Source organism: Manis javanica, chromosome 1 (genome assembly GCF_040802235.1).
Source record: "Manis javanica isolate MJ-LG chromosome 1, MJ_LKY, whole genome shotgun sequence".
Lineage (NCBI taxonomy): Eukaryota > Metazoa > Chordata > Mammalia > Pholidota > Manidae > Manis > Manis javanica.
The window spans coordinates 205,962,523-205,989,877 of NC_133156.1; the positions used below are offsets into that span (position 1 = coordinate 205,962,523).

Genomic DNA, 27,355 nt, shown 5'->3' on the forward strand with positions numbered 1-27,355 from the left:
GTTTGACCTCTTTTTTACCAATCTGGATGCCTTGTATTTCTTTGTTTTGTCTAATTGCCATGGCTAGGACTTCCAGTACTATGTTGAATAGCAGTGGGAAGAGTGGGCACCCCTGTCTTGTTCCTGATCTTACGTGAAAAGCTTTCAACTTCTTGCTGTTCAGTATGATGTTGGCTGTGGGTTTGTCATATATGGCCTTTATTATGTTGAGGTACTTGCCCTCTATACCCATTTTGTTGAGAGTTTTTATCATGAATGGGTGTTGAATTTTGTCAAATGCTTTTAGCATGTATGGAGATGATCATGTGGTTTTTGTTCTTCTTTTTGTTGATGTGGTGGATGATGTTGATGGATTTTCGAGTGTTGTACCATACTTGCATCTCTGAAATGAATCCAACTTGATCATGGTCTGTGATCCTCTTGTTGTATTTTTGAATTTGGTTTGCTAATGTTTTGTTGAGTATTTTTGCATCTATGTTCGTCAGGGATATTGGTCTGTAATTTTCTTTTTTGGTGGGGTCTTTGCCTGGTTTTGGTATTAGGGTGATGCTGGCTTCATAGAACGAGATTGGAAGTGTTCCTCCTCCTCCATTTTTTGGAAAACATTAAGGAGAATGGGTATTATGTCTTCTCTATGTGTCTGATAAAATTCAGCGGTGAATCCATCTAGCCCGGTGGTTTTGTTCTTGGGTAGTTTTTTGATTACTGCTTCAGTTTCGTTGCTGGTAATTGGTTTGTTTAGATTTTCTGTTTCTTCCTTCGTCAGTCTTGGAAGGGTGTATTTTTCTAGGAAGTTCTCCATTTCCTCTAGGTTTTCCAGCTTTTTAGCATACGGATTTTCATAGTATTCTCTAATATTTCTTTGTATTTTTGTGGGGTCCATTGTGATTTTTCCTTTCTCATTTCTGATTCTGTTCATGTGTGTAGATTCTCTTTTTCTCTTAATAAGTCTGGCTAGGGGTTTATCTATTTTGTTTATTTTCTCAAAGAACCAGCTCTTGGTTTCACTGATTTTTTTCTATTGTTTTATTCTTCTCAATTTTATTTATTACTTCTCTGATCTTTATTATGTCCCTCCTTCTGCTGAACTTGGGCCTCATTTGTTCTTCTTTTTCCAGTTTCAATAATTGTGACTTCAGATTATTCATTTGGGATTGTTCTTCCTTCTTTAAATAGGCCTGGATTGCTATATACTTTCCTCTTAGAACTGCCTTTGCTGCGTCCCACAGAAGTTGGGGCTTTGTGCTGTTGTTGTTTTTTGTCTCCATATATTGCTTGATCTCTGTTTTTATTTGGTCATCAATCTGTTGATTATTTAGGAGCATGTTGGAAGCCTCTGTGTGTTTGTGAGCCTTTTTGTTTTCTTTGTACAGTTTATTTCTAGTTTTATACCTTTGTGGTCTGAGAAGTTGGTTGGTAGAATTTCAATCTTTTTGAATTTACTGAAGTTCTTTTTGTGGCTTAGTATGTGGTCTATTCTGGAAAATGTTCCATGTGCACTTGAGAAGAATGTGTATCCTGCTTCCTTTGGGTGTAGAGTTCTTTAAATGTCTGTTACGTCCATTTGTTCTAGTGTGTTGTTCAGTGCCTCTGTGTCCTGACTTATTTTCTGTCTGTTTGATCTGTCTTTTGGAGTGAGTGGTGTGTTGAAGTCTAAAATGAATGCATTGCATTGTATTTCCTCCTTTAGTTCTGTTAGTATTTGTTTCACATATGCTTGTGCTCCTGTGTTGGATACATATATATTTATAATTGTTATATCCTCTTGTTGGACTGACCCCTTTATCATTGTGTAATGTCCTTCTTTATCTTTTGTTACTTTCTTTGTTTTGAAGTCTGTTTTGTCTGATACAAGTACTGCAACACCTGCTTTTTTCTCCCTATTGTTTGCATGAAATATCTTTTTCTATCCCTTCAATTTTAGTCTGTGTATATCTTTGGGTTTGAGGTGAGTCTCTTGTAAGTAGCTTATAGATGGGGCTTGCTTTTTTATTCATTCTGTTACTCTGTGTCTTTTGATTGGTGCATTCAGTCCATTTACATTTACATTTAGGGTGATTATCAATCCATATGGCACTGCAGGCTTTGGATTCGTATTTACCAAAGGTTCAAGGGTAGCTTCTTCACTATCTAACCATCTAACTTAACTGTCTTATTAAGCTATTATAAACACAGTCTTATGATTCTTTATTTCTCTCCCTTCTTATTTTTCCTCCTCCATTCTTTATATGTTAGGTGTTCTTTTCTCTTGTCTTTTGTTTTTCGTTTGACTGCTTTTGTTAATAGTTGATTTTATTTTTTGCCTTTAGTTAGTATTTGGTTGGTCTTCTTTCTTTGCTGTGATTTTATTTTCCCTGGTGACATCTATTTAGCCTTAGGAGTGCTTCCATGTAGAGCAGTCCCTTTAAAATATCCTGTAGAGGTGGTTTGTGGGAGGCAAATTCCCTCAACTTTTGCCTGTATGGAAATTGTTTAATCCCTCCTTCAAATTTAAATGATAATCTTGCTGGATATAGTATTCTTGGTTCAAGGCCCTTCTGTTTCATTGCATTAATTATATCATGCCATTCTCTTCTGGCCTGTAAGGTTTCTGTTGAGAAGTCTGATGATAGCCTGATGGGTTTTCTTTTGTAGGTGACATTTTTTCTCTCTCTGTCTGCCTTTAATACTCTGTCTTTGTCTTTGATCTTTGCCATTCTAATTATTATGTGTCTTGGTGTTGTCCTCCTTTGGTCCCTTGTGTTGGGAGATCTGTGGGCATTTATGGTCTGAGAGACATATCTCCTTCCCCAGCTTGGGGAAGCTTTCAGCAATTATTTCTTCAAAGACACTTTCTATCCCTTTTTCTCTCTCTTCTTCTTCTGATACCCCTATAATGCGAATATTGTTCTGTTTGGATTGGTCACACATTTCTCTTAATATTTTTTCATTCCTGGAGATCTTTTTATCTCTCTCTGCCTCAGCTTCTCTGTATTCCTGTTCTCTGATTTCTATTCCATTAACAGTCTCTTGCACCTCATCCAGGCTGCTCTTATGACCTTGTATCGATTGGATCATTTCTGTTATCTTCCTCCAGACTTCAACTCTTACCTCTTGCATATTTCTCTGCAGGTCCATCAGCATGGTTAAGACTTTTATTTTGAATTCTTTTTCAGGAAGATTGGTTATATATCTCCCCAGGCCCTCTCTCTGGGGTTTTCTGAGTCATTTTTGACTGGACCAGATTCATCTGCCTTTTCATGATGATAGAAGTGGTTGCAGACAGGTGGCACATGTGTCAGCTCAGAGAAGAAGTCCCTTCCTACTTCTTGGTTGCCTTGTCCTTCTCTGCTGCCTGTGCCATCTACATGCACACCGGGAGGAGTCTTTAGGATAATTTCCTGTGCTGCCATGTGCTGGGTGGCCCTCAAGATAGCCTAGCACACTGCAGGGGTTCGCAGACACAGTGGGTGTGTTCTCCTGTGAGAATGGTGCCCCTTCGTGCCTGCCGGGCCTTGTTCTGTCTTTCGCTGCCTGTGTTGTCTACCCGCACACTGGGAGCAGTCTCTGGGATAATCTCCTGAGCTTCCATGGGCCAGGCGGCCCTCGGGATAGCCTAGCACACTGCGGGTGGTCACAGATGCACCAGGTGCGTTCTCCTGTGAAAATGGTGCTCCTTCGTGCGTTCTGGACTTTTCTCCACCTTCTGCTGCCTGTGCTGGTTACCTGCATTACTGGGAGCACTCTCTGGGATAATCTCATGAGCTGCTGTGGGCTGGGTGGCCCTTGAGATAGCCTAGCACACTGAGGGTGGTGGCAGACATGCCTGGTGTGTTCTCCTGTGAGAACACTGCCCCTTCATGCCTTCTGGACCTTGCTCTGGCTTCTTCTGTCTGTCCCATTTAGCTGCACTCTGGGAGGAGACTCTATGTGGTTGCTATGGGCGGGGCTGTTCTCCGGCTGCTCTGCAGCTGTGGTGGGTTAGACAGTTTGCTTGCAGCGCAGGCTGGGGGGAATGAATGACAGTCTGCTTATTGCCCTGAGGAGCTTCGGGTCTGCTTTACCCCCATGAGGTTAGGGGTCCTGAATTTCCTCAAGATTCCTAGCCTGCTGGGCTGAGTGTGCTGGGATGATTTTGTCCAGCTGTTGAGCCCTTGTTCCTTTAAGACTTTGAAAAAGCACCCACTTTTCTTTTGTCCCAGGGAAGCCAGCTGTGGGTCCTGCTCACAGTCTCTGTCTCAGATTTTACTTTCCGTTTCTCTAATATCCAGTACACTATGCAATGTGTGTCTGTGCTCCCGGTGCAGATTACTAGTGCTGGTTATTTATCAGTCCTATGCTTCCACTCCCGCCCCACTCTGATTCTTTTCCTCCCCACCCCCACTGGTGAGCTGGGGTGGGGAGAGTGCTCAGGTCCCGCTGGGTCACGACTTTGTATCTTACCCTTTTTGTGAGATGCTGAGTTCTCGCAGATGTAGATGTAGCCTTGCTGTTGTACTGTATCTTCTAGTCTCTCTTTTAGGAATGGTTGTGTTTGTTGTATTTTCAAAAATATATATGGTTTTGGGAGGAGATTTCCGCTGCCCTACTCCCACTGCCATCTTGAGCCCCCTCCTCAGTTCTGTGTATTTTTAAAATCTGTGAGACTTCCTCTTTGACCCCTGGATTACTTAGAAATGTGTTGTTTAATTTCTAAGTGTTTGGAGATTTTCTTGTTTTCTTTCTGTTAGTTGTTTCTGGTTCGAATCCATTATGATCAAAGAACATATACTCTTCTATGATTTAAATTATTTTAAATTTGTCGAGGTTTGTTTTATGACTCAGGATATGGTCTGTTTTGATAAATGTTACATGAGCACTTGAAAAAGCAACTGAATTCTGCAGTTGTTGGGTTTAGTGTTCTGTATAGATCAGACCCTGTTGTTTGTGTTCAGATCCTCAATATCCTTGCACAGCCTTATTTTACATAGTTATTGCCCACTGTAAACACTTAGTATTACTCATAGATGCTTATGGGTTCTAATGAGATGGTCATGAGCAGGTGTTCTCAGGGATTTGGTAATTGAAGAGAGCATCTGAGAAGGAGGTTTTAATATTTTAAGGTATTGGCTGTTGATAGGACAAATCCTGCCTATTCACATACTTTGTTTGGATTTTTATATAATCCTGGCCCAGAGTGTTTTAGATAATTTTGAGTAAGTTGCCAATTTTGGAAAATTTTAGAAATTTCTTAACATAAAATGCATGTACTGACTTTTTCTGAAAAACAGATAATTTGGCACCACTGGTCCTGCATTCTGGTATGAAAATAACTCACTGGAGCTGAGTATAACCCTTAGAGTGCAGCATGTAGTCGGCTTTGTGACAGTCTTCACCACCTGTGTCATCCCCCCAGTGGTTCTCAGTTGAGAGCAGTCCTGCTTCCTTTCCATTCCTACCCCTGCAAGAAGGCACTTGAAAATATATGGGGGCATTTTTACTGGTTGTCAAATGAATGACTGGGCCTGGCTAGTAGCATTTTCTTTTCTTTTTTCTTTTTTAAGCCAACTTTTTGTGCCAATGCACGGGACAGTCCTGTAAAGTGAATTTTTCTGTCCCCAAATGTCTTGTCACATCATTTTGAGAAAATGCTAATAAAATGGTAAAATGGTGTTTTTTTTTCCTGTGGTAGATTTAAGGGAAACTATTCATTTCTCTTTTAAATGTGGAAAAATGAAAGCTAGATGGTGAGAGTCTATTCTTACCTATAGCTAAGAAACGAGAGGATTATAAGTAATTCTTTGCTAAAGTGGAAAACATTTCTTTGTAATACGTGAGCAAAAGCATGTCTTTGTCAAAAACATACAGTATAGGCTCTTGTTTATGGTCCTTTCCTGGGCCCTGTAAGTATTTGAATTTGTGACCCTTGCCTTGCTTTGTGTACCTCATTGTGCACATCTTATATAGCATGTGTTTTGTACTGTGGAATTCAGTGAAAGTGGGGTCCTTCCTTCTTAGTTTTGTTCGAGGTGTTTACTGAGTTAGGTGAAGAATCAGGTTTTAAGGTAATAATCCTTTAAGGCAAATCCATTGTATTTATTTTAAGTTTTGATACAGTGAGGTCTGTGACTTTACTGTACTATCTTAGGTACCTTCATGTGCCATGTCCTAAGTGAATAGATCTTAGAAAGTCAGTGAAGGGACAAAAATTGGTGTGAGGTAAGCAACAAAAGGGAATTTGTACAATATAGGAAATGAGTATAGCTGGTATCTTTCAGAGCTGGGTGTGGTGGTCTAAAGATAATTGTGAATGGCTATAATTGAGGATATAAATTGAGTCCTCAACAGTCTCCAATCTTCCGAAGCATAACGAACAAGTTCTTACATGGTAAACAAGTTCTTACATAGTGAATAAGTTCTTACATGGTGAACAGTGCAAGGGCAGTCATCACAGAAACTTTCAGTTTTGATCATGCATTATGAACTATAAACAATCAAGTCAGATATGATTATTCATTTGATTTTTATACTTGATTTATATGTGAATCCCACATTTCTCCCTTATTTATTCATTCATTCATTCATTCATTCATTTATTTATTTATTTATTGAAATGAAATGCTGAAGTGGTAGGTGGATGCAAGATAAAGGTAGAAAACATAATTTAGTGCTGTGAGGGCAAATGTAGATGATCAGGTCTATGCCTATACACTGAGTATTAATCCAAGCTAGACAAGGGCAACAAAACATGGGATATCTTTCTTGACATTGGGTCCCCCAAATTAATAGTAATAATAACAATAACAGCAGTAATAGTAAGTGTGTCTAATTCACATCTGCTTTTCCCTACCTATCATGCCCTCAGGTAAAAGTGACAATGAGGAGCAATAGGGATTTTAGTGGTGGAAGGATGCATGTCCTGCCTATAAGCACTTCGATTCAAATTTAAAAACAAACAAAACTCTATTCTACTCAAATAATACCCTTGTGTGGAATAGATTCAATTCATTGTTATTGTGAAAGTTGGATGTATCATGTTATAAATACTTGAAGTTTGTTGTCTGAAATTTAGCTAATCTCCTAGCTGAGATAAGTAGGAGAGATGACAGTGTTCCACAGGTATATTAATTAATGGTTTAGTTGTTAATGGTTTCTATTCAGGAGCCCTTGAAGGGCAAGGGCAGAGATGCTATAGATGGATGAAGACACAGAAGGGGTAGGGCTGAACTTGTCCTTTTTAGCTTGCATTTCCCTCCTACTGTTCTTTCTCCAGGGTCCACATTGGTTTTCTGAAGTTTATATTTGTCAGTATGTTGAAAATAAACAGCCTGGTAGAGCAGTACAACCTAAGGAATAGAGTGAGTTCTACTCAAGAATGGCAAGAGGCAAGGGTTTAAATAGCGTTTTTCCTTTGCGTAATCTACTTTAACACTCAGGAAGAGATAAAGAAATAGGAAGAGAAAGATACATGTGTGTCTTACTTTGGCTGCCATAGCAGAATACCATAGACCAGGTGACTCAAACAACAGAAATCTATTTTCTCACAGTTCTGGAGACTGTGAAGTTCAAGATGAAGATTCAGGGTGATTTGGTTCCTGGTGAAGAGTCCTCTTCTCAGCTTGCAGACAGCTGCCTTCTCACCATGTCCTCACCTGCCTGGCTTGGGGCTGGAGGGAGGGAGAGAAAGCAAGAGTGCACGTGAGAGGTCTCTCTGATATCGCTTCTTATAAGGATACTAATCTCATCATGAAGCCCCTGCCCTCATGATCTCATCTAAATCTAAGTATCTCCCAAAGGCCCCATCTCTGAGTACCATCCCAGTGGAGGTCAGAGCTTCAACGTATTAATTTTGGGGGATGTAATTCAGTTCATAGCAGTGCTTAAAAATTTTTTGGTGACTTCCTTGTATGTTAATATTTTGACCATTAATAATAATGCTTTTGGAGGCCCTTCCCAGAACAGGGAAGTTTTTTCCTCCCCTAAGGTTTATGTGTGACCATGATTAACAGGTTTTTAAAAGTAGAAACTCCAGATGTCATAGTAATAATTTCCAGATATCACAGTTGCTCCTCACAGATTGTGTTTCTTTGGCTTCAATAAACTTTTCCCCCCTTTTCTGTTCCACTTCTCTCCCCGTTCCAGGAGCCCTTTCATGGTCTTATTATTGGTACAGTTTTAGTATAGGCTTCTTTATTTTGCAGGTGGAGACCACGTAGCTTTGCAAGACCAGAGTTAATGAAGATCTTACACAATTCACTGGATGATTCCTTCAAACGTCTTATTTATCCTCTCCTATGTAGAGAGTTCAGGTATGCTTCTTGTCTTTAGTTTTGTTTATTGTTTATTATTCTGTATGGTAATATGGCCATTAAAGCACATAGTAAATGTTGTTGATCCATTAACCACTCCAAAGAACTGAGTCAGGATCACAAAGTCTGAAAATGAAGCCTTGATTTCAATCTGTAGATGTGTTCACATGTATAAATCACAAAACATAGTGCTTAATTATGATACACTTTTCAAATTAAGACCTCTTAATTTGTACCCCTTCCAATTCTGCAATACCAGTCTTGAGATTTGGTTTCGGAGAAACAGACTAAGAAGTTAATAGAGAAGTTAGTTGGAAGCAGTTTTTGAAGGTAAGAGAGCCAAAAGAGACATAAGGAAATCACTGGAGCACATGATGAATTTAGTTGCTATGAAGAGAGAATGCTAATATATATGTTCTAAATTCCAAATGGTAGTTTGGCTAAATGATTATATAGCAATGATGAGCTCATGTTGGGAGATGATTAAAGTGACCACCTAAGTGGACTAGCAGAAGAACTAAGAGTTACAAAGGAGAACTGCAAGAGAGGTCAAGTACAGAATTGTTTTTATGGGAGGAGATGGAAAGAAATGTCAGGAGGCAAAAACCTTCTTTCCTGCTTCTCTCTAGTCTTTTGTCTTGGTAGTCAGTCTTTCAAAACCAACCATTCCCTTTTTCTTCTTTTATAGATTTCAGTAAGCTGTGTGCTTTTTCTTCTCATTTATAGATTTCAGTAAGGGTTACCTGGGAACTATAGATTTCTAGCCATCTCTTAACCTCACTAGCATTTATAGAACCTTTATAATGTTTGTTTTTCTTTTACTAGTCTTGACCATTTACTTTGGAGGTGTTTAGAGCAGGGAATGAGGAGTTATATTAAAAGGGTACACAGTTCTTTTGTCTAGCTTTTTTTTTTTTTTTTTTTTTTTTTTTTTTTTTTTGAGAGGGCATCTCTCATATTTATTGATCAAATGGTTGTTAACAACAATAAAATTCAGTATAGGGGGGTCAATGCTCAATGTACAATCATTAATCCATCTCAAGCCTAATTCTCGTCAGTCTCCAATCTTCTGAAGCATAACGAACAAGTTCTTACATGGTGAACGAATTCTTACAGAGTGAATAAATTCTTACATGGTTAACAGTACAAGGGCAGTCATCACAGAAACTTTCGGTTTTGATCATGCAATATGACCTATAAACCATCAGGTCAAATATGAATATTCATTTGATTTTTGTACTTGATTTATATGTTCATCCCACATTTCTCCTATTATTATTATTATTTTTATTTTTAATAAAATGCTGAAGTGGTAGGTAGATGCAAGATAAAGGTAGAAAACATAGTTTAGTGCTGTAAGAAGGCAAATGTAGATGATCAGATGATCAGGTGTGTGCCTATGGACTAAGTATTAATCCAGGCTAGACAAGGGCAGCAAGACATCCACGGATGCAGAAGATTTCTCTCAAAGCAGGGGGGGTGAGGTTCTGAGCCTCACCTCTGTTGATCCCCAAATTCTCACCTGATGGCCCCCCTGCGACTGTGCCTGTCTTAGGTTGTTCCTCCCTTGAGGAATCTTACCCGTCTCTGGCTAACCAGTCATCTTCCGGGGCCATACAGGGAAATGTAAAGTTGGTAAGTGAGAGAGAAGCCTTATTGTTTGCAAAGGTTAGCTTTTTACTTCTTTGCAGATTTATGCCCTGTGGCTTCTATGCCCAGCACTTGTCTCGAGGTATCTTTACCACCTGGAGGAATTATGATACTCGGTAAATTCGATATGAGGCACGAATTCTATTTAAAGTTTGTAATTAGGAAGGAAGAAGAAAAGCTATAGATGTAGCATATGAAGGAAACTTGGGAGGATTGATTATTTCTTTGACATATCTTCTTGTATTGTACCTTAAGTATGTATAGGTTTTAAACTACTAACTAATTTGCACACACATATTAACATAATAGGAATATGGTGACATAAACAAAGCAAATCTATAATTACCAGCCATCTCCAGTGAAGCCAAGAAAACCATTTAGGCACCCTAGGCATTTGTGAAAATTTATCTATGATATGATGGATATTTTCCAACTGTACTTGAACCATCAGACAAATTAAAGCAGCCCATTTCTGGGATCTGTTCACATCCCATATGTTCTTTTAACCATAGATAGTCTATAGTCATGAGATTTTGGGGTGCTACAACTTGCACCCCTCCCAACTCCTGGTTGAGTTCCAACAGTACAGATCCAGTCAAATTCGTTGTCTCACTGTATGCACATGCCAGCCTAGACATCTCCCTCCTCCTTCTTATGGCAAGTCCAGGAGACGGTGGGCTGGATGCAGCCACAACCGCAGCATCGTCCGGATCCCTGTGGAGGCTTTTTTGATGATCATCCCCCGGCACGAGTCCTCCAGAGAGTGCTGATGCCGGAAGCTCCTCCTCATATCGTATCTTAGTTCATTTTCTGGGTATCCAAGCTAGGCCTTGATCTTCTGCGTAGAAACAAACAGACCCTTTGCCCACACTTTGACATGCCCTCTATACCACTGTGCAGAACTCATTGGAGGTCAGCACACAGTAACTGCTTTTTTTTTTTTTTTTTACTTAAGAGAAAGGAATATTATCAGAAAAGAGTACCTCCATAGCTGATCATCTGACACCCTTTAAGTGATCAACATTAAGGATATTTAAAGCATGCGTTGATCTTTGATTTACCAATAGTTTTATCCTGTTAAGGAGTAATCCCCCTTTTCTTTCTTTCTTTCTTTTTTTTTTTTTAAATTTTTAATCTACACTTACCTGAAGAATACTATGTTTACTATGCTCTCCCCTATATCAGGTCCCCCCTAACAACCACATTACGGTTACTGTCCATCAGCTTAGCAAAATGTTGTAGAGTCACTACTTGTCCTCTCTGTGTTGTGCAGCCCACCCTCCCCTTTCTCCCTCCCCCCCATGCATGCTAATCTTAATACCCCCCTTCTTCTTCCCCCCCCTTATCCCTCCCTGCCCACCCATCCTCCCCAGTTCCTTTCCCTTTGGTACCTGTTAGTCCATTTTTGGGTTCTGTAATTCTGCTGCTGTTTTGTTCCTTCAGTTTTTCCTTTGTTCCTATACTCCTCATATGAGTGAAATCATTTGGTATTTCTCTTTCTCTGCTTGGCTTATTTCACTGAGCATAATACTCTCCAGCTCCATCCATGTTGCTGCAAATGGTTGGATTTTTCCACTTCTTATGGCTGAGTAGTATTCCATTGTGTATATGTACCACATCTTCTTTATCCATTCATCTACAGATGGACATTTAGGTTGCTTCCAATTCTTGGCTATTGTAAATAGTGCTGCGATAAACATAGGAGTGCATCTGTCTTTCTCAAACTTGATTGCTGCGTTCTTAGGGTAAATTCCTAGGAGTGGAATTCCTGGGTCAAATGGTAGGTCTGTTTTGAGCATTTTGATGCACCTCCATACTGCTTTCCACAATGGTTGAACTAATTTACATTCCCACCAGCAGTGTAGGAGGGTTCCCCTTTCTCCACAGCCTCGCCAACATTTGTTGTTGTTTGTCTTTTGGATGGCAGCTATCCTTACTGGTGTGAGGTGATACCTCATTGTAGTTTTAATTTGCATTTCTCTGATAATTAGCGATGTGGAGCATCTTTTCATGTGTCTCTTGGCCATCTGTATTTCTTTTTTGGAGAACTGTCTGTTCAGTTCCTCTGCCCATTTTTTAATTGGGTTATTTGTTTTTTGTTTGTTGAGGCGTGTGAGCTCTTTATATATTCTGGACGTCAAGCCTTTATCAGATCTGTCATTTTCAAATATATTCTCCCATACTGTAGGGTTCCTTTTTGTTCTATTGATGGTGTCTTTCGCTGTACAGAAGCTTTTCAGCTTAATGTAGTCCCACTTGCTCATTTTTGCTGTTGTTTTCCTTGCCCGGGGAGATATGTTCAAGAAGAGATCACTCATGTTTATGTCTAAGAGGTTTTTGCCTATGTTTTTTTCCAAGAGTTTAATGGTTTCGTGACTTACATTCAGGTCTTTGATCCATTTTGAGTTTACCTTTGTATATGGGGTTAGACAATGGTCCAGTTTCATTCTCCTACATGTAGCTGTCCAGTTTTGCCAGCACCATCTGTTGAAGAGACTGTCATTTTGCCATTGTATGTCCATGGCTCCTTTATCAAATATTAATTGACCATATATGTTTGGGTTAATTTCTGGGGTCTCTAATCTGTTCCACTGGTCTGTGGCTCTGTTCTTGTGCCAGTACCAAATTGTCTTGATTACTATGGCTTTGTAGTAGAGCTTGAAGTTGGGGAGTGAGATCCCCCCTACTTTATTCTTCTTTTTCAGGATTGCTTTGGCTATTCGGGGTCTTTGGTGTTTCCATATGAATTTTTGAATTATTTGTTCCAATTCATTGAAGAATGTTGCTGGTAATTTGAGAGGGATTGCATCAAATTTGTATATTGCTTTCGGCAGGATGGCCATTTTGACGATATTAATTCTTCCTAGCCATGAGCATGGGATGAGTTTCCATTTATTAGTGTCCCCTTTAATTTCTCTTAAGAGTGACTTGTAGTTTTCAGAGTATAAGTCTTTCACTTCCTTGGTTAGGTTTATTCCTAGGTATTTTATTCTTTTTGATGCAATGGTGAATGGAATTGTTTTCCTGATTTCTCTTTCTATTGATTCGTTGTTAGTGTATAGGAAAGCTACAGATTTCTGTGTGTTGATTTTGTATCCTGCAACTTTGCTGTATTCCGATATCAGTTCTAGTAGTTTTGGAGTGGAGTCTTTAGGGTTTTTTATGTACAGTATCATATCATCTGCAAATAGTGACAGTTTAACTTCTTCTTTACCTATCTGGATTCCTTGTATTTCTTTGTTTTGTCTGATTGCCGTGGCTAGGACCTCCAGTACTATGTTAAATAACAGTGGGGAGAGTGGGCATCCCTGTCTGGTTCCCGATCTCAGTGGAAATGCTTTCAGCTTCTCGCTGTTCAGTATAATGCTGGCTGTGGGTTTATCATATATGGCCTTTATTATGTTGAGGTACTTGCCCTCTATTCCCATTTTGCTGAGAGTTTTTATCATGAATGGATGTTGAATTTTGTCAAATGCTTTTTCAGCATCTATGGAGATGATCATGTGGTTTTTGTCTTTCTTTTTGTTGATGTGGTGGATGATGTTGATGGATTTTCGAATGTTGTACCATCCTTGCATCCCTGGGATGAACCCCACTTGGTCATGGTGTATGATCCTTTTGATATACTGTTGAATTCTGTTTGCTAATATTTTATTGAGTATTTTTGCATCTACGTTCATCAGGGATATTGGTCTGTAATTTTCTTTTTTGGTGGGGTCTTTGCCTGGTTTTGGTATTAGGGTGATGTTGGCTTCATAGAATGAGTTTGGGAGTATTCCCTCTTCTTCTATTTTGTGGAACACTTTAAGGAGAATGGGTATTATGTCTTCTCTGTGTGTCTGATAAAATTCCGAGGTAAATCCGTCTGGCCCCGGGGTTTTGTTCTTGGGTAGTTTTTTGATTACTGTTTCAATTTCTTTGCTTGTAATTGGTTTGTTTAACTTTTGTGTTTCTTCCTTGGTCAGTCTTGGGAGGTTGTATTTTTCTAGGAAGTTGTCCATTTCTTCTAGGTTTTCCAGCTTGTTGGCATATAGGTTTTCATAGTAGTCTTTAATAATTCTTTGTATTTCTGTGGAGTCTGTCGTGATTTTTCCATTCTCATTTCTGATTATGTTGATTTGTGTTGACTCTCTTTTTCTCTTAATAAGTTGGGCTAGAGGCTTATCTATTTTGTTTATTTTCTCAAAGAACCAGCTCTTGGTTTCGTTGATTTTTGCTATTGTTTTATTCTTCTCAATTTTGTTTATTTCTTCTCTGATCTTTATTATGTCCCTCCTTCTGCTGACTTTAGGCCTCATTTGTTCTTCTTTTTCCAGTTTTAATAATTGTGATGTTAGACTATTCATTTGGGATTGTTCTTCCTTCTTCAAGTGTGCCTGGATTGCTATATACTTTCCTCTTAAGACTGCTTTCGCTGCATCCCACAGAAGTTGGGGCTTAGTGTTGTTGTTGTCATTTGTTTCTATATATTCCTTGATCTCTATTTTGATTTGTTCATTGATCCATTGATTATTTAGTAGCATGTTGTTAAGCCTCCATGTGTTTGTGAGCCTTTTTGTTTTCTTTGTAGAATTTATTTCTACTTTCATACCTTTGTGGTCTGAAAAATTGGTTGGTAGAATTTCAATATTTTGGAATTTACTGAGGCTCTTTTTGTGAGCTAGTATGTGGTCTATTCTGGAGAATGTTCCATGTGCACTTGAGAAGAATGTATATCCTGTTGCTTTTGGATGTAAAGTTCTATAGATGTCTATTAGGTCCATCTGTTCTAGTGTGTTGTTCAGTGCCTGTGTGTCTTTACCTATTTTCTGCCCGGTGGATCTATCCTTTGGGGTGAGTGGTGTGTTGAAGTCTCCTACAATGAATGCATTGCAGTCTATTTCCCTCTTTAGTTCTGTTAGTATTTGCTTCACATATGCTGGTGCTCCTGTATTGGGTGCATATATATTTAGAATGGTTATATCCTCTTGTTGGACTAAGCCCTTTATCATTATGTAGTGGCCTTCTTTATCTCTTGTTACTTTCTTTGTTTTGAAGTCTATTTTGTCTGATATTAGTACTGCAACCCCTGCTTTCTTCTCACTGTTGTTTGCCTGAAATATGTTTTTCCATCCCTTGACTTTTAGTCTATGCTTATCTTTGGGTTTAAGGTGAGTTTCTTGTAAGCAGCATATAGATGGGTCTTGCTTTTTTATCCATTCTATTACTCTATGTCTTTTGATTGGTGCATTAAGTCCATTTACATTTAGGGTGACTATTGAAAGATATGTACTTATTGCCATTGCAGGCTTTAGATTCGTGGTTACCAAAGGTTCAAGGTTAGCTTCTTTAGTATCTTACAGCCTAACTTAGCTCGCTTATTGAGCTGTTATATACACTGTCTGGAGAGTCTTTTCTTCTCTCCCTTCTTATTCCTCCTCCTCCATTCTTCATATGTTGTGTGTTTTGTTCTGTGCTCTTTTTAGGGGTGCTCCCATCTAGAGCAGTCCCTGTAGGATGCCCTGTAGAGGTGGTTTGTGGGAAGCAAATTCCCTCAGCTTTTGCTTGTCTGGGAATTGTTTGATCCCACCATCATATTTAAATGATAGTCGTGCTGGATACAGTATCCTTGGTTCAAGGCCCTTCTGTTTCATTGCATTAAGTATATCATGCCATTCTCTTCTGGCCTGTAGGGTTTCTGTTGAGAAGTCTGATGTTAGCCTGATTGGTTTTCCTTTATAGGTGACCTTTTTCTCTCTAGCTGCCTTTAAAACTCTTTCCTTGTCCTTGATCCTTGCCATTTTAATTATTATGTGTCTTGGTGTTGTCCTCCTTGGATCCTTTCTGTTGGGGGTTCTGTATAATTCCATGGTCTGTTCGATTATTTCCTCCCCCAGTTTGGGGAAGTTTTCAGCAATTATTTCTTCAAAGACACTTTCTATCCCTTTTCCTCTTTCTTCCTCTTCTGGTATCCCTATAATACGAATGTTTTTCCTTTTGTATTGGTCACATATTTCTCTTAGTGTTGTTTCATTCCTGGAGATCCTTTTATCTCTCTCTATGTCAGCTTCTATACGTTCCTGTTCTCTGGCTTCTATTCCTTCAATGGCCTCTTGCATCTTATCCATTCTGCTTATAAATCCTTCCAGGGATTGTTTCACTTCTGTGATCTCTTTCCTGACATCTGTGATCTCCTTCCGGACTTCATCCCACTGCTCTTGCATTTTTCTCTGCATCTCATCCCACTGCTCTTGCATTTTTCTCTGCATCTCATCCCATTGCTCTTGCATTTTTTTCTGCATCTCTGTCAGCATGTTCATGATTTTTATTTTGAATTCTTTTTCAGGAGGACTAGTTAGGTCTGTCTCCTTCTCAGGTGTTGTCTCTGTGATCTTTGTCTGCCTGTAGTTTTGCCTTTTCATGGTGATAGAGATAGTCTGCAGAGCTGGTACAAGTGACCGCTGGAAGAGCTTCCCTTCTTGTTGGTTTGTAGCCTTTTCCTGGGAGAATAGCGACCTCTAGTGGCTTGTGCTGGGCAGCTGTGCGCAGACAGGGCTTCTGCTTCCTGCCCAGTTGCTTTGGGGTTTATCTCCACTGTTGCTGTGGGCTTGGCCTGGCTGGGGCTGTTCCTCCAAAATGGTGGAGCCCCGTTAGAGGGGGAGCAGCCAGGAGACTATTTATCTCCGTAAGGGGCCTCTGTGCTCCCTGCTGCCCAGGGGGTTAGAGTGCCCAGAGATCCCCAGATTCCCTGCTTCTGGTCTAAGTGACCTGTCCTGCCCCTTTAAGATTTCCAAAAAGCACTCTCCAAACCAAAACAACAACAGCAACAATGAGAGAGGGAACAGAAAGGAAAAAAAAAAAGAAAAAACACGCGGTTTTTTTTTTTTTTCCTCAGGTGCCGGTCCCAGGCACCCGCGCACTGGTCCTGCTGCCCTGTCTCCCTAGCACCAGGGTCCCTGTCCTTTCAAGGCTTCCAAAAAGCACCCACCCACCGGTCCCGCAGGGAAGGAACGCTCAATATTCTTGGTCCTCAGGCACTGGTCCCACGCACCCGCTCACCAGTCCCGCCGCCCTGCCTCCCTAGCACCGGGGTCCCTGTCCCTTCAAGGCTTCCAAAAAGCACTTGGCAAAAAGAGAGAAAAAAAAAGGGGAAAAACGCGCGATTTCTTCCGTCCTCAGGTGCTGGTCTCAGGCACCCACCCACCGGTCCCACAGGGAAAAATGCGGGATATTCTTTGTCCTCAGGTGCCGGTCCCAGGCACCCGCTCACCAGTCCCGCCGCCCTGCCTCCCTAGCACCGGGGTCCCTGTCCCTTTTAGGCTTCCAAAAAGCACTCGCAGAAAAAAGAAAAAAAAAAGGGGGAAAAACGCGCGATTTCCTCTGTCCTCAAGTGCCGGTCTCAGGCACCCGCCCACCGGTCCCGCAGGGAAAAACGGGGGATATTCTTTGTCCTCAGGCGCCAGTCCCAGCCACCCGCTCACCAGTCCCGCCACCGTGCCTCCCTAGCACTGGGGTCCCCGTCCCTTCAAGGCTTCCAAAAAGCGCTTGCCAAAAAGAGAAAAAAAAAAAAAGGGGAAAAACGCGCGACCTCCTCCGTCCTCAGGCACCGGTCTCAGGCACCCGCCCCCAGGTCTCGCAGGGAGAAACGCGGGATATTCTTTGTCCTCCGGCGCCGTTCCCAGGCACCTCCTCACCGGTCCCGCCACCCTGCCTCCCCAGCAACGGGGGCCCGTCCCTCTAAGGCTTCCAAAAAGCGCTCACCAAAAAAAAAAACTGCTCCGGTTTCTCTCCACCCGCCGGGAGCCGGGGGGAGGGGCGCTCGGGTCCCGCCGGGCTGGGGCTTGTATCTTACCCCCTTCACAAGGCGCTGGGTTCTTGCAGGTGTGGATGTGGTCTGGATGTTGTCCTGTGTCCTGTGGTCTCTATTTTAGGAAGATTTTTCTTTGTTATATTTTCATAGCTCTATGTGTTTTTGGGAGGAGATTTCCACTGCTCTACTCACGCCGCCATCTTGGCTCCCTCCCTCTTTTGTCTAGCTTTTTATCCAAGTCATTCATTCGCTTGATTCATCCTTTTTAGCCCAGACATTCCTTAAAAATACTGTTTCTTTTGGAATCCTATTGCATTTCAAGTCTCTGTGAAGTAACATCTCTTGCTTTTGAATGCTGGGGCATAAAATTTAAACATAAGGGATTCTTATTCTTAATAAAGGAAACTATCTCAAAATTTCATTTCCTTTTGTGTATTTTTCCTTTATCATGTTTTCTCCTGTTGCATATAATGTTAGTGTTGCTTTTGACTTTTTGCATGTATTGATTTGTGTAGCTTTGCTACATGTAGAATAATTTCATTGATTTTCAATATAAGTACTTTTGTGTGGGCTTGTTTAACATATAATCCTTCTCTGACTTCCATTAGCAGTGGGCAAGCAAGAGCACTTCCCTTCTTTTTTTCTAAAATGCCTGTGGTTAAAAAGTTATATCTTATTTTAGTCCATAGGTTGGTTTGCAGCCATTGTCTAAAGATGTTTCTTTTGATAGAAATACTTGTAATTTCCTGAACAGCAGCTGAGGGGGAAAACTCCTAACTGATTTTTTAAAAAAGAAAATTGCTTTAGTTCCCTAATTAAAAAGAAGTTTGTCCTAATATAGAAAAATAGAAAAAAAAAAAAAGACAGTGAAATACAAAGGAAAAAAACACATGATTTCACTACCTAGAGTTAACCATGGGTAACATACTTTTCTCCATGCATATATACTAAAAGAAATTATATAGACTATATTATTTTGCAGCCTTTTTATTCAGTTACTATATAAGATGTATAGTCTACTTCTGTATTTCTGTGATTGTTGTGATCATTCATCCATATTGCTGTTTTTTATGCCTACCACTTTCTCAGTCCTACATTATCAGTTACCAAGTGCTATCTATTTTACCATCTTTTATTATATCTTGAATTTTGCCTTCTCTTGATTTTCAAGGTTACTGGCTTAGTTCAAGATATCATCATTGCTTGTTTGCATTACTGTTCTAGGGACATAGATGATCTTTATCTAGTATTTTCCAGTATTACATATTTCACTTGCTATCCTAAAATCCCATCTGATTATTTCATACTCTTCTACTTAAAATCCTTCAGTGAATCTTCTCTGTCTCTAGAATTAAATCCAAGCTCTTTATCCCTTTGTGATCTGGCTTCTTGGCCGTTTAGCCTTGTATGTTGTTATCATTTTAGCACATGAAATAACTTGCTTTTTCTATAATGGGACAAGCATTTTAACATATGCTTCCTTTGCCTGGATCCATTTCTCTGTGCCCTCCATATACTCTCCCTGTCTTTGCTTAATTCAATTATTTATCCTTGATTCATCTGAGAAGACATTTCTTAGAAATTTTTCCTAATTTAATTACCCCTCCCATGTGTCCCATTAGCATAGCACTTACTGTTTTATACTTGTCTATTTTCCTGTTTCTTCAACTGTATAATGGTCTTTAGGGCAGGGATCTTATCTTTTCAGCTTTTTATCTCTCGCATTGGTCATGGTACTAACAACAAATGCTGCCTTGGTAAATAAAGTTAAAATTAAGATGTGGAAGTGTAAATATCTGTAATGATACTTTTCATGTTACTTGACTGAATGCAGGAAGGATGAGAATGAAATGTTATAGAAGATGAGAGAAAAGCCTTAAGAAACTGAATTAAGCCAGAAAAGCTAATTAGCTGTACAAGCCTTTAGATATGTAGATAATTCTCTCAACACTGATACAAAGTGTACTTTGAATTGCTTTTGTGCTCTCAATTCTCTTCTGGCTGTGCATGAATGTTTTCACCTCCTATAATAGAGAAGATACACTTTTTATAAATTCTTGTGAATTTCAGGAAATAATAGGTTAAGAACTTTTGTTAAGTAGATGAATGGTGTAAAACTTAGTTTCCAAATGTTTTTAAGTCCATTATAAACATCTATTTTTGTCCTAGAAGAAGTTCTAAAATTAGACTTTTAATTACTTCTCTGGATAAAATTGGGAAGTTCCATACATGAGACATGGTTCTAGACTGGTTTTTAATATCTGTGGTCATGTCAGATCACTGTGAGAACGACAAGATGGGGAGTAAGTGTGGGAAATGGAAGGGAGTGAGAGGGTAACCCTGAGACAAGTATAGGTGAAGGTGTAAAAAAGTAAGTTGTGGTGGAGGAGCCTACTTACGATTTGATAATGTATCACTCTCATTTTGTGTTTAGAAAATTTTTTTTGCCTTCTCTTAGAAGATTAGAATTTTTTGTGTTTATAGAATTTTGTTCTTAGAAAATTTTTTGTGTTATAGAATTTTTTGTGTTATAGAATTTTGTGCTTAGAAAATTTTGTGTTTATATTTTTATCAGCTGATCAACTTTAATTTGATATCCAAATCTTTATATACTGTCTCTCCCATATACACAGATAGATAGAGATTTTGTATATAAAGAGTGCAGATGGGGAAGCAATGTAGGTATAACATACTTACCAGGTTTGATTCAGAATTGTTTGTGGTGTCATATGTTGCTTAAGTTAGCAAAAATAGACTCAATATGATTTTGTAAATGATTTTTATCTTAAGTTATTTTATAATAATAAATGCTTCTTTAAGGAATAACTGTATAAAATGAATTCTGTTCTTTTTCTGGAAGAAAATTTGGATGAATGAAGACTAATACTTTCCCTTTTTTTTCCTTCTTTCCTATTTTTAAAGAGCCAAACTAACATCAGATGCAGAGAAGGAATCAGTAATGATGTTTGGACGGAACCTTCGCCAGCTCCTTTTAACAAGCCCTGTTCCAGGGCGCACCTTGATGGGAGTGGATCCTGGTTACAAACATGGTTGCAAATTAGCTGTAATTTCTCCTACCAGTAAGCATGACTTTCAGCTTTTCATATAAAAGTTCTTTGATTGGCCTTACGTGTCACTTCATGTATTTAATGATGATTTGGAAATAATATTAATTTTCAAGGCTTAGAAAATGATTTTCTCACATACAAAGATATGGGAACCAGAGACTCAAGCTGCATATTTGTCTTATTTGTTGATCAAACCTCTCAACATATTACCATCATTTATGCCTTTCCCTTGGTCACAATGGAGATATTGAGGATTAACTAGGTTCAAACTTTAATAACTTTATCTCCCATTAATTTTATATGTGATACATTTCAATTCTGTGCATATTTTAAATACCACAGGACATTTTTGTTTTGTCCAGTCAGTATTTTTTTTTCCCATTTGCTATCTACCCTTCTTACTGCTCTTCATTTCTTTCTACATTTCTGTGTTTCCATTTGAGATCATTTTCTTTCTGCCTGAAACTTTAGGCTGTTAGTTTTAATGTGGGTCAGCTGGTGACAAATTATGTCAGTTTTTGTCTGCAGAGGGTTCTGATTTGTCTGTATTTTTAAAGAATATTTTGGCTGGGTATAAAATTCAAGATTGGCCATTACTTTTAGTACTCTAAAGGTAGCATTCCATTTTGTTTTGTTTTGTTCCTGACTACTGGGGTTTCTGTTGAGAAGTCAACTAAAAATCTTATTATTGCTCCTTTGAAGGTAATACCTTTTTTTCTCTAGGAGCTAAGATTTTTTTCTTTGTGGTTTTCAGGGTTTTTCTCATAAAGTGCTGCTTAGCATTATGTGTATGTGGTGGGGTTTTTTTTGGTGTGAGTTTCACTTGGAGTTTATAGGACTTCTTTCATTTCTTTCTGGAATTCCAATTACATGTATATTAGACTTGTCAAATTTCTTTTTCTTCTATTTTCCTTTATTTTATTTACTACTGATTGTCTTTCAATTAATTAATCCTTTATTTTCTTATGTCTCATCTGCTATTAAATCCATTCACTGAGTACTTTAAGTTACTATGTTTTTAAGTTTTGGAATTTCCTTTTGATATTTATGAAAGATAGATTACAGCTATGTAGTGAACTTCACCCTTTAAATTTTTTTAAATCTTTAAAATTTTTTGTACCTTTACCTTTTATTGCTCTTAAGGCATTTATTATTTATTTGTTGTTCTTTTAGTTTGGTTTTTCATTTCTGAAATAACTTTTTCTTTCATATTTAATTCATTCCTGAGTTCTCTCATTTCATTTTTGAGGTTTTCTAATTCTGATTTTTGTTAATCTCATTATGTGTGTGTGTGTGTGTGTGTGTGTGTGTGTGTATTTTTCTGGTAACTTCTTACATATTAGTTTATGGTTTTTCTCTTTTTGTGGATACTCCTTTCTTTAAGAGCATCATACTGGTCTTAAGATTTTCAGTTTTAAAAAAATAATCATTCTGTATGGAATTTGATTATAATCCTTTTTTGTTGCTTAGTTCTACATAAAATTGGTTTTCCTTAACTTTTAGGATAGAAGGCTGGATTAAGAAGGTTGTTTAACTGTATATCTCCAAAACTATCACCTCTATTTTTTTCCAATTATTAGTGGGGGAAAAAACCCTCTGTATTTGTGGATAGAGAGATAGTCTCATACTTTCTGTAATTTGCTTCCCTGTTGCTTTCCTTACTTTTCATGGACATTTTTTTCCTTTGCCCATATTATCCTTACCTTGCTCAGTATGGTGTGATTCCCAACCGTTTCTTCTTAGTGTGGAGTTTTGTCTTGAAAGGAATGTTCTACTGTTTAAACAGTTCATGGAGATCACCATTTTCCAAATCTTTCTGAACTGTTGGGCAAACTTAGGACTGACCTATACATTAGAGTATGCAAAAATCTTTCCCAGTTTCAGCCCTTGGTCTCAAACAGACCTGTTGTGATTTCCAGGGAAGTACCTTTTGATATTTTTGGAATTCTTCCATTTTTAGGTCCGTGAGAAAATCCATTGCTTCTCTCTGCTTGCTCCCACAGAAGTTCTGAAGTTCTGATGCATGTTGGTCTTGATAATTGTCAGGGCATTGATCTACTTGATCCTCTTTTGCGTTTGTTGGGGACACTTTGTTATTGATAGAGGCATGGGTTTTTGGTTTTGCTGTCCAAATTTCTCCTTTTATGCTGTGCATTTTTACAATAAATGGGAAATATATTTTATTACTGTGTTTTCCTACATCTGTTGTGACATATGTATTTGTTTATGATATCATTTGTATTGCTGTAAGGTAATTTTTTTTTACACCTTTATATGCATACACACACACACACACACACACACATGTATATATGTATCTGCAGTCTGTTTTATTAAGACTTATCCAAGAATGTATCCTTTTCATTGTGTAATCTAAATTAACATAAAGTTGTCTATAATAGTCTCTCTGTATTTTTAATCTGTGCTGAATCTCTAGTTATATCCTCTTTTAATTTCTAATATAATTTATTTGTGTCTTTCTTTTTCCTGATCGGTAGTACTAAAAATATATGGTTTTATTAAGTGATTTTTCACTTTAAACTTCTTGATCCTCTCTATTTATTTTTTTTCTATTTTATTAATTTCTGCTTTTAACTTTATCATTTTCTTCCCTCCACTTTCTTAGAGCTTATTCTTTGTTCTTCTCTTCCTAAGTTGGTCACTTAGCTGATTATTCCTATCTTTAAGATCATTACTCTGAAATTTTAAAATACATTTTTGGCTGAAATGTGATATAATACAGAAAAGCTTACAATTCATAAATATGCAGCTGAAAGAGTTACACAAGATACAGAAATTCACATATCTACAACACAAAAGAAGAAGTAGAATAGTATTACAATGTTGTCATACATACAGTAAATATTAATATTTACTTTTTATACTATTTACTTTTTGCTTTTACTATTATACTGATACTAGGTGTTACTGAAAACCATTTCGCTTTTAGGAATTATGGCATATTTTCTAATTAATAGTGGTTTTGTGTAGCAAAATAAGAGTCTTTGTAATTTTGGAAGTAACAAAATTTCAGAGTGTTTAGAAAGAATCTGATTTAGTGAATATGAATGATTCACACTGCATTTTGAAACACAAGTCAGTTCCCTTTCCTCTTTCAACTTGCTTAATTAAAGCATTGGTATATGTTTTGCAATTTCTTACATAATAATGTCTTATTTTTTCTATTTTTTTCTAAGGTCAGATACTTCATACTGATGTGGTTTACTTGCATTGTGGACAAGGCTTCCGAGAAGCAGAGAAAATAAAGAGGCTTTTGCTGAACTTCAAGTATGAAAATAAGTAACCTTTTGAATGCTTCAGAGGCTCAGCCCAACAGATACCTTTGAAGCTCCTAATTTGGAGGGAGGGATTGAGGGAAGTGCCTTGGTGAGAGAAAAGGAACCATGTAAAACAATGCTGGGAGAAATTGCTGGAGAACTCTACATTTGGAGACTCCAGAGGAATGCAGCTTCACTAAACAAGGGAGGTAGTATGAGCAAAAGTGAGCATTTAATTCTTTTATTTGAGCTTGCTTTCTTTCTCTCCCTAACTCCTCCCTCCCTCCCTTCCTCCCTTTTTTCTCTTTATTTTTTTTTATGGATCTGAGGAATGGATCTTAGAATGCTTCAGACTTACCCATGTCTAAATTTGGTTCCTTTCAGATGAAGAAAGTTGACTGTTCTTAAGATTGTGTGACAGTAAAATATTTACCCACTGCCGCCTAAACCAATACAGGGGCACAGCGTCTTTGATTCTACATAAGTCTGTCTATCCCTTGTGAAACAGTGGAGAGGTTCCTTGGATATATGAGAGAATAAGAGCATTGTATAATAGTATTTGTGCGTTCTGTACATTTTCTCCTGATTGGTTTAGAAGCATTTCTTGAGCTCATCCAGTTTCTCATCCTCTTTCTTCCTTGAAGCTGCAGCACAGTGGTGATTGGAAATGGAACTGCCTGCCGGGAAACAGAAGCTTACTTTGCTGACCTGATAATGAAAAATTACTTTGCGCCACTGGATGTTGTTTACTGGTAAGGATGTTAGTAATGTTTATTTTCTTTGAGTATTTTCTTTGAAAGTAACTCCAGTTCCTCTGTGATGAATTCTCCCTTCTTTTTAAGGTATTCATCTTGTTTACCCCCAAACCACCTCTTGCTGTTCACAAGAGCTCTGCAGAACAAAATCTTGTCTTGAGAAGTTTGAGTTTCAGTGTCCTGAAACCTCTCTTATAAACATCAGGAGGGCTTACTTGGTTTCATGAGATTTTCCAGGCTCTATATTGTGTGAGGGCTCTTGTTAACTACTGAGGAGTAAGTAAGACTGTGCATAACTTAGCCTTTTTCTCCTAAAGTTTTGATGCCTATAAATAATATTGGCTTTCAGAACTGTGAGCCAAGATAAGTATTACAAATAAAAAGCACCTCTGGTATTCCTTATTTGTCTCTATCACAAGCTTTCATTTTATATAGACATATAGTTAACTGCTGACTAGCTTTGGAGTAGCATGACCCATTCTCTAGTCCTGTCCCTACACCTATGGTAGTTCTGCTTTCATTCACCCTTGTTTCCTTACTTTCCCTTCGGACTTCAAATAGCCATGTTTAGCTCTTCCAAACTACAGTAGAATATTAAATCCTAAAGGGTTTAGTTGTAGGAAAGAAGGTAATTATAATGGCTGATACCTAAATAAGAGCCCAAAGAGCCATCTCTTTTTTCAAGAGATGCTTTTCAAGACATCAAATAACTAAGTATAGTCAACTGATGAGTAATATGACTGGCAGGATCAACAAAGCAAAATAGAACACAAAACCTAACACAGGAAGAATTCTAGTATTCATGTAAATAGGCCGAATGAGAGGGACCTTGTATTTAGTGTAGTGTTCCCTGTACCAAGAGTATAATCAAGATGTCAGGAAAACAAACTCGGTATCCAAAGGGAATTAAAAGGTCAGGGACAACCTGTAGGTGCTATGGGAGCATGGTTCAGAAAACGACCAGATTGCAAAGTCCATCTCAGCTATTTTCCTCTCCCTTTTCTTGTTCAAGTTGGTTTGGAAAATACTGTGGATCTTCCCTATTCTGGGAACTGTACACATGTACCCCATCCTTTTGGGAAGCTAATACAAGGACCATAGCTAATTCAGTTTATTTCAGGCAGCTTCTCTGATTTCTTTTTACCTTGTTCAATTAATTTGATATAAATATCTTGAGATAAATGTTTTATAATCTTTCTCCCATTTCTTTCCATGCCAATAAATGGACTTTACAAAATCATTTAAAATTACTACAGATAAACTCCTATATTTTAGTCTTTCCTGTTGTTTGACAGATGGCTTCTTCTAATTGTCACCATTATCAGCAAGGCTGTAGTATCTATCCTTGTGCTTAGGTCTTTGCGTGACCTTTATTTCTACATAATACATTCGAAGAAGTGGAGTACTAGTTTAAGGATGTACCTTACTACTGCTCCTAAATGGAAAGATGTTTAATTGCCAGATCCAATCTGTTAGTGAGATTATTGCCACACTACATTTCTCCCTCTTCTCAATATGTTGGCTAATTTGGGATTCTCTTATTTAAAAACATTTGTATCACTAGTTCATATAAAAATCCAGATGAAAAGGAAGAAAATAAAGCATTTTTCTAAATTGTGAAATATACCAAAATGTACCAAAGAATATAGAATCCATATATAGTTTGAAGAAGAGTAAAAAAAGGAGCATACTTGTTCCCTGCTTAATTAAGCAGGTGCCTTTTGGAGGCTTTTCCTTGGAGTGCCTCTAGCCCATGTAACCACTGTTTTGAATTGTATGAATTATTACTTGTTTGAGAGAATTAATTCTAAAGCTGAATATTTTTAGGGCTTTAAAATACATTACCATGCTCTGTTCCAGAATGTGCCAGTTTATACCCCGACTTCCAGTGTCTCCACTCCCATTTCTCTGGGACCTTGGGTACTAGTTTTAATTTCATAGTTGAAATCCCAGCATCACTGGTTATTAACTAATTATGTGACCTTGCACAAATCCTTAATATCTCTGTGTTTCAGTTTCATCATCCTTGAAAGGAGATAACAATAGTACCCATCTTATAGAATTTTCATGTTGGTTAAATGAGTTTATATATATAAAGTGCTTAGAAGAGCATGTGGCATACTTATTATTAATGAAGCCAATACATTTTTTTTGGAAATTTTATTTTATTATTATTATTACTATTATTTTTATTTTGTTGTCATTAATCTACAATTACATGAAGAACATTACGTTTACTAGGGTCTCCCTTCACCAAGTCCCCCCTACAAACCCCATTGCAGTCACTGTCCATCAGCATAGTAAGATGTTGTAGAATCACTACTTGTCTTCTCTGTGTTGCACAGCCCTCCCCGTGCCCCCCAATCCCCCAGATTATACATGTTAATCATAATACCCCCTTTCATTTTCCCTGCCCTTATCCCTCCCTTCCCTCCCATCCTCCCCAGTCCCTTTCCCTTTGGTAACTTTTAGTCCATTCTTGGGTTCTGTGATTCTGCTGCCAAAACCAATACATTTTTATATGTTGGCTGTTTCTGGATTTTTTTGT

At 38.2% G+C, this 27,355-nt stretch overlaps 1 protein-coding gene across 2 annotated transcripts in view; it reads left to right on the forward strand.

Moving 5' to 3' along the window:
* Positions 1 to 27,355, forward strand: part of SRBD1 (S1 RNA binding domain 1) — a 202,996-nt gene that overhangs the window by 44,858 nt on the left and 130,783 nt on the right. For both annotated transcript variants that reach the window (XM_073213612.1, XM_073213619.1), the window contains exons 11-14: positions 8,160 to 8,267; positions 20,629 to 20,786; positions 23,972 to 24,062; positions 24,697 to 24,804. In XM_073213612.1, coding sequence (XP_073069713.1) covers positions 8,160 to 8,267; positions 20,629 to 20,786; positions 23,972 to 24,062; positions 24,697 to 24,804 — 465 coding nt within the window. The remainder of the gene's footprint in view (positions 1 to 8,159; positions 8,268 to 20,628; positions 20,787 to 23,971; positions 24,063 to 24,696; positions 24,805 to 27,355) is intronic.